Genomic DNA, 13,507 nt, shown 5'->3' with positions numbered 1-13,507 from the left:
GCAATAAATCGTCTTAAGAAACCACCTGTCAACCCCAATGCCAATGCCAATGCCAGTCGCAATCAATCCCAATAGATATGTCGATAATCCGAATCCTTCACACCACGTATCGTTTCGTCCTCTCGTTTCCACAAATAAATTGTGACTTAATAATTATCTGCTCGCGTCGTAGGCAATTATTATCGTTTTGGTGTACCACTTGTCCCTAGCTAGTCGATAGATTGATTATCGAAGATCCAATATTTCCCGTTTCAAGCTTCGCTCCACTAGTTAGTTGGTTGCGTTGCTCCCTGGATAGATTGTGATCCCTCCCTAAACCTTATCATGTATCAAACTTCACAATTGGATGCGACTTTCCACCCACGTTTTAATCTCGCAGACTCTCAAGAAAGATACAAGTCAAGAGTCATGATTGTGGTAGAAGAACCAGAGGTCACACGATGCTCATATCTCACACCTCTTTACATAGGTACCTAGTACACCCGACTAGACTCATCCTTCCACCTCTGAGGTTCTCTGCAGATGCCCATAATTCGTGGCATTCAAAATCACGAATCAAAATCCAATCTCCATTCCACCCGAGTTGATATTCAATAAACCGTTTTTATCCATTGGTGTTCTAAAAGAAGTTCTATCCCCCGCCGCTTTTCCTCTGATATCTCCCTGGTCGGGTACAAAGGTACGAAGGGTCATGTACCCCTGGCTAATGAAGATCTAGCGGGCCTTAATTCGCATTTAGCTCTCGAATGTCATCGGCAAACATGGAAGCACGGTTTCGAGTTAACAAGACCAGCATGATTGACAGGAAGCCTTTTGGGTGTATGGAACAAAATATAGAACAAAACCATTGAGATCATCTCGTTTCACAAGTATTTGAAAATATGAAGGGGAACCCCACTGATCACCAAGATCCACCGCCGTCAAGCTTCTAGAAGATCTGAACCCCGTCTTGAGTCCGTCTCTTGACATCCGATACATTCTTTGACAGGCATCGGCAATGTCAAATTAATGCATATTTCATTTCTGCGTTCTACAAGTGTTTGCATTTGCAATCCGTATCCTTGAAGTGTGTCATCTATTATATTCTTATTATGGATTAAGCTAAGTATTTAAAGGGCGTATTACATAGATAGGTATGTATGGTAATCGTACAAGTCATAACAAAAGAAAAACCACTCCCGCTGACCATCTCGTTCCACGAATAACTTTGACAAAGGAAAGTATACCTGTATGTATCAATCGTCTAGCGCCATCCAACTTTTATCCTCGCTGGGTATATCCCCTTAATCAATCATAATATGCCACTCCAAAAGCATACATACCACCCAATAATCCCTCATCTAAAAGCACCCACACTCGCTCTTTCTCTCAAAGCTCTTTTCCCTCCATCACCTTTCATAGACCCCGTGATCTCAATCCAATCCTCCCATTCTCGTGCGATTTCCATGAGGACACCACCCATTACAGTAGCCGAGGCCATTAACCCATGTCCCTCTCCTTCCAAGACTCTTACTTCACATCTTTTCATTGTTTTGCCCAACCATCGGACATTTTCAACAGGGACTCTCGTATCTTTACTTCCATGATGAATGACTGTCGAACGTGTGATATCTACATAACGAAATCCAATAGTATGCCTTCTCTCCAAGCATACCAGTAAATCCACAGCGGGGTTTGCGCCGACAGTTGCTAGATCCCATATAGCATGCGTCAAACGTGTATCATAGGTCATTTGTCTTTCTTTGTCGGCTAATGTACTCGCAGCCACTGCTAATATTGCGGCATCATGATTCGGATCATTCGGATCTGATGCTGCTTGCTCCATTGATTCCGGTACAGTAGATTCTGGTCTTCTCGAAGGATCAAACTTTTGATTCTCCTTATCCAGACCTGGGGTAAGTACGTTGGTCCTGCCACTCGGTGTCGGAGTATCTCGAGTGGTGGATGCTGACTTGCGCTTAGTTCTCTTTTGTTTTGGAAGACTGCTTGTAACCGAGCTACTGGTGGCACTCATGAAACTAGAATTTGCAACCTTGAGAATTGTGGTCGGAAGAGCGCGAAGTATACGCTGAGATGTAGGTATAGAGTTCGCTGGTGGCGAGACTGTCTGTGTACCAAATGTTGTCAACTGTGAAGGGGGAATCCAAGGGGCAAGAAGATGAATGCGACCGCGAATATGCTGTGGCATACGCAATGCTGTTGCAAGAGCATATATTGCACCTGCTGAATGTGCGAGTATGGAGAATTTTGTTATCCTCAAAGCTTGACATATTGCGTATACATCATCTATATCATGTTAGCTTCAGGAAAGACGACAAAAGTCTTAAAAAAACTTACCAGGCCAGCTCAGTGGAGTCGCTGTGCCATCAGTATATGGCTCACTTTGTCCAACCCCTGGTCTATCCGGTGTGATCAGTCGTAACTTCAGCGCTAGGGCAAGCTCATCGTAAAAAGCGGTGATATATCTTGTCAGACCCATCCCAACGCAACAGAACACTGCTGAGCCCTCAGGATCGCCTACTTCTGAGAATGAAATAGTTCGACCGCTTGTAGGGTGTCTGATTTTTTGTGACAAGCGTGGAGATGCAAGATAAGTTGTAACTGCATCATCGATAGAATCTGCACTACTAGGACGAGGATCAACAAACACAGAAGCAGGTCTCGCTTGTTCGGGAGAAACAACTCTAGAGCTAGGTCTAGAGGGGTTCTTTTTAGAGGTATCATAGTCCGAATTGGCAGGACTTAGCGGTCCGGATAATCGCTTGAGTCGTGAACTACTTCGTTTTACCTTTAGCTCTGGCGGTTCAGGTGACATCCCACCAGATTGTCTTTTCTGACTAGATGATCTCTTATTTTTGGTAGGGCTTGGATTGGTTTGTGATCTTCGTTGAGTAATAACAGGTGCAGGAGCACAATCAAGATCTTCCTCAACGACCGGATGCTCATTCTTCTGTGCAAAATCCTCATGTTGTTTGCTGACTGGCGTTGTAGATATGGATGAAGGGGGTTGGAACACCTCAGTAGGCACCTTCAGATTTGTGGATTCCCCAGATTCAGAGCTTGCCCTGCTCTGAGCTTCGTCATGCTCGTTAATGATATCCTTCTCCCTTTCACGATCCATATCACTTTTTCTACTTGCTAACTTTGAATCGCGTTTCTTCGTTTGAGCCGCCGGTTTTCGAAGAGATGAATCTCGTGCAGGTATAAATCTACCTGATCCAATTCCGCCGGGACTATTCGCCAGCGATGGAGACCAACGGCGAGGAATTGGGGGTGTTTTTGTAGTGTCGAGTGTGAGAATGGGGTGTTTGCCTAATGAGGGAGGTTCCTCAGTGATGGGAGTTTCAGCCATGAAAGTTGGTTGATCAAAATTAGGCATGGCCTGACGATCAAGCCCAAGGCCTTTGAAATTTCGTGTCTTTTCCGATGCGTTTTCTCTGAGTCTTTCTTTTGAACTCATATACATCAGACCTTTATTATTTCTACCCTGTTTTTTATCCCAACTATCCGTTGACCTTTTCCTTTCCAATTTCTGTATCGGAGCGTAGCCCGGCTCTATTGATAAACTCCCGATTGTGCTCGAATCATCTTTTTCTTTTGATCCTTGTGAACCTTTCGAACCCGGTCGGCGCAGAAAGTTTTTAAGGGAGTTGGATCTAGAATCTGTCGCTGGTGATTTTGGTGCGGTTAACGGAGAGAATCCTGATGGAGGTTTCGAAGTTTTAACAACAGGAGGGCTGGCAGCCAATTCATCGAGCGACTCTTCCTCAATAAGTTCGCGCAATGAAGGTTGCCTGAATGCTCCGTAATCTATGCCAAAACTTCCTCCCGAACTTGTCCTAGTATATGATGGTCGTAAATCTGGATGGGAGAAGGAGCTCGTCGACGCAGATGGTGAAACCGAATGTGAGTGATTCTCGAAAAGATCGTTCGCGGGAGAGGATATGATGGAGAGAGATGTAATCAAGGAAGATATAACCTCTGGCGATGCAGGTTGTACAGATATGCGATTTGAGGAATGCGCCGAAGGACCTGATAGAGATTTTCGACGGGAATGTTGTCGTGAACGATATGGTATTGGTGGGGGAGTCTCCATGGCGCTCTGTGTAAGGATCGGACGTACTCGCGCCTACTATAGATGATCGGTAGGTTTAGGATGATTTAGAATGGTTTTGATACAAGCATTGACACCATACACCACCTTCAAAACCACAAAGAATTGAAAGAATGTTTCAAAGATCCCAATTTTGTTTAAATGCGAGAGAAGATTTGGGTTGGTGCAAAAAATGGGTGAGACTCTGTTCGCAGTGGCTGATTGCTAGCAAAATTAAGTAGATGGTCCGAGAATGTAGAGTAAATGAAAGTAGAAGAATGAATGTTGATCTCTCTGGACGAAGACGTTGAGAAACTTTGGTCAATTAATACTCCAGAAATCTTTCAGCAAAGGTTACCACATCAAAGCATGTACCCAAAGGATCCAAGCAGTCAATGTGCGAACTCCTTTGAAGTTATACTATGAGACATACGAGATCCATTTGAACTTGCTGTTGCTGTTGCTATTGCTGTTGCTATTGTCGTTGCCGTCGCCGATTCCAAAAGCTTTGAACAGAAATCAAAAAGCCCCTCGGCTTCAATCAATCAATCAATCAATCGAAACTTCTTCCAACGAAGGACTCGAGTCGAACGATTTTATTAGTGAATTGTCGAAAGCCCCATAGTTTAGGTTCAGGGGCATTCAATGCTTATCGTCTTTTTTCCCAAAAAGTTGACTATGCGCGGGGGAACGTCCAGATGGGAATTTCAATTGGCAATGATAGGTTGAAGCTGCAAATTCTACCTGCAAAATGCAATGCAGAACATGGATGTCTTTCCCCGAATGCACTCGTGGAAAGGTGTGATGACTATGGGTGGGCTTCGTGGGACGCCTTTGGTTTGTACCTTTTTTTTTTCTGGGTCGCCAAATTAATCTCGACAAGGCGGCCGGGAAAGGGAAGCGATGTCAATCTGGAAAAGGAACCTTGTAGAAAGAACACCGAGAACCCTTCGAGAAGATATATATACGGGTGGCAGTACTGGGAGAAGGGGAGGGAATGTGAGGAGAACGGTGAAAAGGGAGGGAAAAGGAAAGGGAATATCTATCCAGGTATCAATATCCATCATCCATGGTTCTGTCGGTCCGGGTAATTATGCCTTATATGAATATATGAATTGTGGTGGCTCGTACCCAATAAATCCCGAAAAGCATCTTCCCTTCTCATCGGTATCCGCTTCTTTAAAATTTCTACAATTAGAGCAGTGGATCTTGAGTTTCTTTTTCCTTCTTTTCCGTACGGCTTATCAACAAAAGGAATGTCAAGAAATATTCAAAGCCCGAGCTGAAGAAGGTCTTGGACAATTTCATTGCTCGTCCATATGATTAAATTCAAGCGGCGGGTAAACTAATTTGAACCCCTGATGCAGTAGCGAAAAGCTAGCATTAGTCCAGCAATCCTCCACATGAATGGAAAAAGTGGGCACAAATCAAGAAACGTCAGAATTATGACATCGTCACCACGAGGGGCCGAATCTTTTGTCGCCATGAACTAGGTATGGAGCGGGCCGTTCGTTGGCATCTCGTACCAAGTGAATCGCCATTTCTCTCCCCACTCTCTGTAAAGTATATCTAAGACCCAGTACACTCTGATCTTGTGTGCAAATCTTCACTACTCCGAGACATACATCATTTGAAGAACCGTTTGCAAGATAGACTATACTATGGATGCTCTTCTATCGCTCCCGGTGGTGGGGTGGTTTCTCATGCCATCGGTCTCAACATACTCTACATCCCTCAACTTCTTGTTCTTCTATATGACATGGTCGACTCTCGTACTATCACATTCGGCATTGAGAGTTGAGGTGGTGGGAACTTTAGGGATAAGACTACTGTTCTTCATAGTGCCTTCATTTGTATTCCTCGTATTTGATTCTATCATACCAAGCTTATCGGTAGGAGTTAAACGGCAAGGAAAACAAGCTTTACCTACTCGAACTGGGGGGACAAAAGTGTCTAGAGCAAAGGCTCCAGAATGGTACCGGGTAGTGGGGATCAGTTTGTTCAACATCCTTATGGGAGTCGCCATTCAAGCGGGATTTGAAATGGTTCTTACGGAGATCTTACACTATAAGAGCGCGCTAAGAGTCACTACTACATTACCCATGCCATGGTCTATCGCCAAGGATGCTTTGAAATGTCTTCTTGTTCGTGAGGTTAGTGATTCTCCGAAGTATCTGCCAAGATGTACAGCTATAGCTAATCTGTACTTTTTATCAGTTCATACAATATTATACCCATCGCTTCATCCTTCACGCGCGCTCTTCAAATTTCCTTAGCCGGGGTCACAAGAGTTATTACCACTCCGTCACCTCTCCATATGCATTTGTCGCCCACTACGATCACCCAGTCTCCTATATACTGTTCCGCTTCATCCCCATCTATCTCCCAGCGGTAATATTCCGGGTTCATCTTCTGACATATCTTCTCGCCCTCTCTGTTGTCACTATGGAAGAAACACTCGCATCGTCCGGTTATAGCAGTGTCCCCGGGATCATTCTGGGCGGAATTACACGCCGTCAAGATCTACACAGCGAAAGTCGAGGGAAAGGAAATTTTGCACCATGGGGTTTATTGGATTGGATCCACGGAACTAGTCTCGGGTCCGGATTGGAGGAAGATGTTGCGAATGAAGCCGAAAAACATCAGGTCAAGAGCCGAAGTAGAAGGGCTATTGCTAGTGGAAAGGAAAGTGTGAAATCATTAAATGGGAGGAGAAGAAGTTCTAGGAGAGCTTAGGCCTTCCTTTTATGATATTAGGGTGGTCATCGTTGAATTTTGTTGGCAATGGAGGTTGGGAAACACTTGGTTTACATTATGATACCCTCGGTCTATGGTTCTGCTACGCCTGCTTTGTATTTAATATGCATCTATTTTGATACCAATTCTCGTCATCGGATCTGAAGCAAGATTCTCTTAGAAACAGGAAGTGCCGCCCTTGGTGGCGCAAGTAGGCGTCGTCCCTCAAATTTCTTAACCCAACAATTACCTAACTTCATCCAATCATCATTTCTCCCCCATTGTAACATACTTCGAGCAAGGAGTAAACATAATACTATCGTAAGGCCTTTATTATATGTGGATGCCCACCTACCACTGCAGGGAAAAGGTTGAAATTTTGATCTCTTACCATACTTAAAGCTCAAAAAGGCGGACAATGTTTCAATCTCAATCCCCAAGTTTCTGATGGTCTTCCTATAACCCCATAGAGCGCAAAGTTTAGAATTTGCTTGATATCACGGCAACACCTACACAATCTCAACCTCCCAGAACCACAATCTCATGAAGAGAGTTACCTTTCATTCCTTTAGAACGAAAGGCACCCAACTCCCTTCTCTCAATCTTCACACCCACCACCTCTCTCCCAACACCTATTACTTCTTCAATTCTTGCAAATTCAACTTTTTAACAACTTTTCCTTGATCCCCAAATCCTCATCATCCTCCCTCCCAATTTTCAGAACCAACAAGCAAAATCTCAAAAAGTTGAAAAAAGTTGATTTTTCGAAACTTTCGTGTACAAACCCTGAGCAAACAACTTTTTTCTTCCAGAAGACCACTGGTGGACAATTAAAAGTTGAAATCAACTATTAAGATGTGCAACAAAAACTTGTAAGAGGAAGGAATCACGAGATTCGGAATGGATGATTGTTATTCCGAAGTGGCTCGAGCTTTTTTGGTGAGGACATCCAACACCTTTTGTGATTCTGGTTTGTTAAATACAAGACATGTCATGACATAATGTGTTGTGGGGATACTGCTTACTAGAAGTCTGGATCGCAATCTACCAAACTATTGAGTGGCTGATCTCTTTTTGCAAAGTGCAAAAGTTACTTAATCTTAGCATCCATACAATTGATGGAAGGTTTGCGGTCAAATAAGAACAGGAAGGAGATATGAGAAGAAACTGCCATTCGACCTTTGTGGAAGTAGAGGATCTTCCTTGAATGCAACTTTATCTCACACAGAAGTTTCTAGTGCTGATGAGTTGAGGACAAGAAATAACTTTAAAAACAATGGAATAAAAGCCCTCTCATGGATATAGCTATGACTATGGCGGTGACCATGGCAATGCATGGAAGGAAAGATCTTCAAGAATATCATAGTCCTGGGTTTATGAACAATCGTCCCTTTATCCCTTTGTTTCTTCATTTCGAAAGATATCCTCAATCTCTTTCGCCGCCAAGAGGAGGTGCTCATAATATGATGTCCAGGTGGAGTCATCCATAAATAATCGTCACCGCTCCAGATATATTGCTATTTACTTATCAATTATATTTGTTATTCTCCAAGGAGACTCCTGGCATCATACCTAAGACAATCACAAGCACCTTTGTCTTCCAGGTATAAGAAAATATCGAAGTTTAATCTTTCAACATTTTAGAGTTGTTCAACAATGTCTCAGAGCTTAAAGCAAGTACTGCTTCCTTGACTCAGCGTACTTATGCTGATCACTATACTGGGGACTATAATTGAGGGTACTAGATATGTTTGGATCAAGACTATTGTGAAGGTTGGAAGTTCATCATCTTTGTGGAATTGTCAAAACTTAAAAGCTTGATGCGAGTAGAAAGTCCTAGGCTTCTAAGTCCTTCTCCCGGGGTGTCTGCTACCTATTTAGTATATTGGGATAGATTGCTCAATTCATTTGAAGCCTCTCATTTTCTCACAAAATACATACACTGATTGATGAAGGTCTGTGGGAAGGCTTCTAGGGGTCTTCGCTTAATGGCTTCATTCAACGTATCATCAAGACTCATACTCCTTTTTACTGGATATCTCTGATTTGACATATGGATCCTGTGTACGCTCAAATTATCCCAGAGATACGGTCAGAGGTATACCTATTGCTTTGTTTTTGATCCTTTATTGTAATTGGATTTTTTTATTTCTGTATGTGTCTCTTGGTGTATGGTCACTAACCTCTCTCTTTTGCTAGCTTTGTTTGAAGATATACACTGTGTGATAGTGCGTAAAGATACAAACCGTCGTTCCTAAGGAGTTTTTCATGAAATCAGAATAAGCATTGGTGAAATTGAGTCTGGTAACGGTGGTTCAGTTCTAAGGGATATATCCCGGTAATAATTTTGACTTGTTGTTCCAATTTGGGCACCCAGAATATTGACCGACAAGGTTTGTTTTTGAGTCCCTCCTGCCCAATTCTCTATATGGATCCCTGACCTCTTTACATGTTACCTAACAATCAGCAGATACTCGCAAACACTTTCTTTTCAACTCTTATTATAAGAGGCTTGGTGCTTTGTTCTCCTACACAACAGACAATCCCGTCTTTCCCGGATTCGTGCCATTAATCTCCCGAGCCTCCGTCGTTTACACAGAAGCCACAACTACCACGTCTTCCATTACGCGTTTCTGCCACGGAATTATTTTTCCAGCTTTCGAGCTCTCAACCTTACTTCAGTTCTTACTTCTCATGTCCGGTAATCTCATGGCTACCAATCTATTAACCTCCAATGGGGGAGCAGAGTTACCAGCAGATGTATGCCTGCGAATTATAGACCTAATCATTCATGACGCGCCTAAGAACGTCGTCATCTTAATCAAGCTTTCACGTGTCAGTTATATCCCCTCTCTTCATCTCCTATTTTGAGCAGTACGGCAAGAGCCTACTCATTGTAATACTTAAGATAATTCGACTAACCTCCTCCAGTCCTTCAAGAAGCTCATCAAAACATACGAACGAGGCCTGACCAAAACCGCCATCAATCTCTATTCCAACGCCCAAGTAAACCAAAACATCCACTTCATCGTCCGCAACCAACCAGCATCTATGGACTTCGCCCCCAATCTTTACATCAATCAGACCTTTGCGCACCTCCTAGAAACCCAAACTCGCGCACGAATTACGCACGAAATAACTCACGATTCCTTTTCCCAATGCCACCACCCCACTATCTACTGGGCCGGCGGCGTGGGTTTCGATCCGCCTACCCTTGCTATCCCTCTACCCGAGCTCGAAATCCGAAGACAGAAATTCAAAGAAGAAGCGCTCAAATTATTATACGAGCTTTTCGACAAAACCCAAGGTGTCAAAAATGACTGGCATGCTCGAATTCGTCAAATCGATTATCTCTCCCGCCTCAGGACGTCGGAATTAGCAGTGCTTTGTATCTTCATCCCTATCTTGGGATTTAATCTTCTTGAAAAAACGAAAGATGAGAGTTTTGATACGAAGAGAGCGGTCATAATTTTTCAGCATAACCTCATAAGATATGGACCGATAGTAGCTTGGTTGCAGATTTCTGCAGATACGAAGTGCAAAAGAATAGGACTTGCAGGAACGTTCAGATTGAACGAATGGTGGAAAGAGAGACAAGCTGAGGGCGTGGAAAAGTTGAAGAAGTTTGAGCGGGGTAGGACGGGAGAGGCGAGAATGATACTGGTGCTTTGGAGAATATTTCAAAGTAGGGAGAGCGTTGAAAAGACGTGGAGTCCGAGGAGTGGGGAGAGACTTTGGGAAATTGCTAAGGGTTTGGTGGAGGAGAAGATGAGGGGGTATGTTGTTTGAACGGGGGGTTCTTATCTCGTCTCATTGTGCTTGGAGTAGGTTGAGGCTGGTTTGTGATTATATTAGGCATTGGGATTAGGATTAGGATTAGGATTAGGATTGGAATTGGGATAGGGATATTGTTTGTGTATATGAAAGATTCGGGGTTTTATTATGGTCTGTATTATCTGGAATGTATTGGGAATATGTTTGGGTTGCTAGATACTGAGACGGATACACAAAGGGACTATTGTTGATATTACGATTGTCGAGATAGATATCAAACTGTGTGAATTAAGCACTATGAGTTGGATTAGTGGTTTAAAACGAGGATTACGAGATTATAGCAAATGAAAAAGATTAAATTACTGTAGATTCTCATTGAGAGGTTAAAGATTGTAGGTGTATATAAGGAACACAAGAGTCCAAATCTTATAATCACATTAATCGAGATGACAACAATGATTGTTCATACCAGAGTCAAAGATTCAAAACTTCATCTCGTGTTTACGGATGATAGTATTGAAATTTCATGTAGTCGTTGCAGATGGTGTTGTTCTCGTCCGAGAAGCACGAGATGTCAATGCTTGGAATGAGAATAAAGGTCGTAATTGGTTTTTACTTTTTTCTTTACTTCATAAGCTTTCGTCTCATAATTTGAGAGATCAATATTGATTTTCGTCTGAGAAGGAAGTTAGGGGATCAGAAATATCGATGTGATGAAATTTGTCGGGAAAGTTGTAATTTATAGAAGTATTTGAAGATAGTTGACGAAGCGGTATACGTACTCATTTAATGTCTATCAAGATCTAATTTGAATTGAGAGATTTTGAACACTATCATCTTATGTTGATAGGATGACATTGATCCACAGATTGCTAGAACACTTTTACTACATATCTACAATAGATATTGGTGTATAAATCCCTTGAGCTTGGATTGAAGTTTACTTTTAACGCTGACATGTATCTACCAGGTATGCATTCATCAGTTCTACTGAGTATCAATTCCAAACTGTTAGGTACATATCTCGAGCTCCTCATCGACGTTTTTCTCTCGGACTGAGTTATCACTGGTATCAACTTCTCGCTGTCAGTATCTATGTGCTTCCTTCTGAGAACTATACATATAGCTAGCTAGTACCATACCGTTTCACTCCACGTTCTCACGCATGACTTACTCATCTCTTCGATGGTGATTTTCTACTAAAATGATTTCTCGGATTTTAAGACAAAATGTGTAAGTATATCATATTCACAATCTCTTCCACTCTTACGAAATGCCCTTCTGATCACCCCGATCCCATCAGCTTTAAGACATGTTCACTGATTGAGATATTGAGCATTGGATTGTTGTATTCTCTGTTATTTGGGTTCGTGTCATTATTTTGGACATGCGATCCAATTTCCCTCTCGGTTTACCATCCTGTAGGGTAGTCTAGTGAAAAACTTGACTATGAAATTCTCTAAGCTTAATGAAGGTATATCAGTTCTTGCTTTCCAGAGAATTGGATTATCGTTCACGGCTTGAGCAGTAATCTCCAAGAGCGTATTGATTGCTCTGTTCTAAAAGTATTAATAAAGAGTAATGATCCAAGTTGGTCGGTAGTTAAAGTGGACTTGAGGAAGGTGACTTCCATCTTGCAACGCAATGCCTTGACAAAAATGGGCCATCTTCCGGAGCACCATCAAGAAGACAACTCGCACGGGATGAAACTGGAAAGTAACGATGTCGATAGATGAGTAATGGGGGAAAGTAAAAGGGAAAGAGAAAACAGATTATGGGGAAGAAATTATTGATGAATGGTATGGAAACCACTTCTCGAATAGGGATTGAGATAAATAGCCTTCAAGATGTTCCCTTGTTCCTAGGAGTAAGTCAACAACAGAAGCTTCTTTGTTCACACAAAGCCTTGCTCATCAAGTTCAAAGGCAGAATTAGTAAAAGATATCACAAAGAGTTATAATAGAGAAAAATCACAGAGAAAGAATTTTTAGGTTTAATATTTTAAATTTAGGAAACAATGCGATCTAAGCAAATCAAAGAACAAATGAAATCCTGTCGAGGAAAGGGTACAATGGCTTTAATCAGAAACAAAGGAAAATCTGCCGACGGGCGACTTGAGAGCCAAGCTCAATGAGAACCAGTCTCAAAGGTCTAGCTTCTCAGAAGGTACTTACTGATCTCTTCTCGCGGTCGAGAAGAGGGAGGTAGTAGGATGAAGACAACGAGCTCACTGAGCTTGCATTGCCTTCTTGCGTTCCAACTCCGCTTCGATCTCCTTGAACACATCATCTGGGATTTCAGGAAAGTCAGTACCATAGAAGATAGAGAGCATCTCTTCTTCCTTTTCCTTGGCCCAGTATTCATGCATCAGATCAGGAATTGCAAGCTCATTAGTCGCTGGAGCATGAGCCGGCTCAACCTCTCCTTTTTTCTGCAGACTATACCATTTGTTTCTACAAGCTTTAACGGTATATGTGCGACCTGGCCAAGGATCGGATGCAAAGAGGTCGCCTCCTTCCAGGTGTCTGGCTTGTTCGATTGTCATGGCTACCGCAGTGTATACCCATTTGGAAAACTTGTTTTCGCGGTAATGATCGAGTACTACTTGGGTGAATTTAGCGAGTTCACTCTCGTTGTAATTTGGTGCCATTTTCGCGGTGGTTGATAAAGTTGTTGATCTTTTGAGAGATTGCTTGAAAATATTGTGTAGATGGTTGTTTGTAATGTTGTGATGTGGATAGTTGTAATATGAAGTTATTGCTGAAGAATAAAACTTTCCATCTCATCGATAATCGCATCTCAATTATAGATTTGCCGGATACATTGTTCTGGTGCTGTTCCACCCAAAACTTCATTTCGAGGTTCTTTGTGCCACAAAACAACCCTCGACTTCGAGATTGTTCA

At 42.5% G+C, this 13,507-nt stretch overlaps 4 protein-coding genes across 4 annotated transcripts; 2 read left to right on the top strand and 2 right to left on the bottom strand.

Annotated features, from left to right (window-relative positions):
* Nucleotides 1-1,336: 1,336 nt before the first annotated feature.
* On the bottom strand, nt 1,337-4,096 carry EAE98_002068 (uncharacterized protein; the record flags this gene model as incomplete). Its single annotated transcript, XM_038949687.1, has 2 exons — nt 1,337-2,286; nt 2,338-4,096. The coding sequence occupies 2 exons, from the start codon at nt 4,094-4,096 to the stop codon at nt 1,337-1,339; spliced, it is 2,709 nt and encodes a 902-aa protein (XP_038813426.1).
* Nucleotides 4,097-5,374: 1,278 nt separating this feature from the next.
* Nucleotides 5,375-7,075, top strand: EAE98_002067 (uncharacterized protein). Its single transcript, XM_038949686.1, has 2 exons — nt 5,375-6,246; nt 6,311-7,075. The coding sequence occupies exons 1-2, from the start codon at nt 5,755-5,757 to the stop codon at nt 6,827-6,829; spliced, it is 1,011 nt and encodes a 336-aa protein (XP_038813425.1). The 5' UTR covers nt 5,375-5,754; the 3' UTR covers nt 6,830-7,075.
* A 2,448-nt stretch (nt 7,076-9,523) lies between these two features.
* On the top strand, nt 9,524-10,618 carry EAE98_002066 (uncharacterized protein; the record flags this gene model as incomplete). The annotated part of the gene is made up of 2 exons (XM_038949685.1): nt 9,524-9,664; nt 9,761-10,618. 2 exons carry the CDS (start codon nt 9,524-9,526, stop codon nt 10,616-10,618), a joined length of 999 nt encoding a protein of 332 aa, XP_038813424.1.
* Nucleotides 10,619-12,830: 2,212 nt separating this feature from the next.
* Nucleotides 12,831-13,253, bottom strand: EAE98_002065 (uncharacterized protein; the record flags this gene model as incomplete). Its single annotated transcript, XM_038949684.1, has 1 exon — nt 12,831-13,253. One exon carries the CDS (start codon nt 13,251-13,253, stop codon nt 12,831-12,833), a length of 423 nt encoding a protein of 140 aa, XP_038813423.1.
* Between the last annotated feature and the right edge of the window lie 254 nt (nt 13,254-13,507).

Source organism: Botrytis deweyae, assembly GCF_014898535.1.
Source record: "Botrytis deweyae strain B1 chromosome Unknown BDEW_004, whole genome shotgun sequence".
Lineage (NCBI taxonomy): Eukaryota > Fungi > Ascomycota > Leotiomycetes > Helotiales > Sclerotiniaceae > Botrytis > Botrytis deweyae.
This window is presented reverse-complemented; position numbering and strand designations above follow the sequence as displayed.

What these genes read in the sequence shown, in the direction of transcription:
- EAE98_002067 (XM_038949686.1), top strand. Translation starts at nt 5,755, where the DNA reads ATGGATGCTCTTCTATCGCTCCCGGTGGTGGGGTGGTTTCTCATGCCA. An exon ending in AATGTCTTCTTGTTCGTGAG is followed by an intron (nt 6,247 to 6,310) that starts GTTAGTGATTCT and finishes ACTTTTTATCAG; the next exon opens with TTCATACAATATTATACCCA.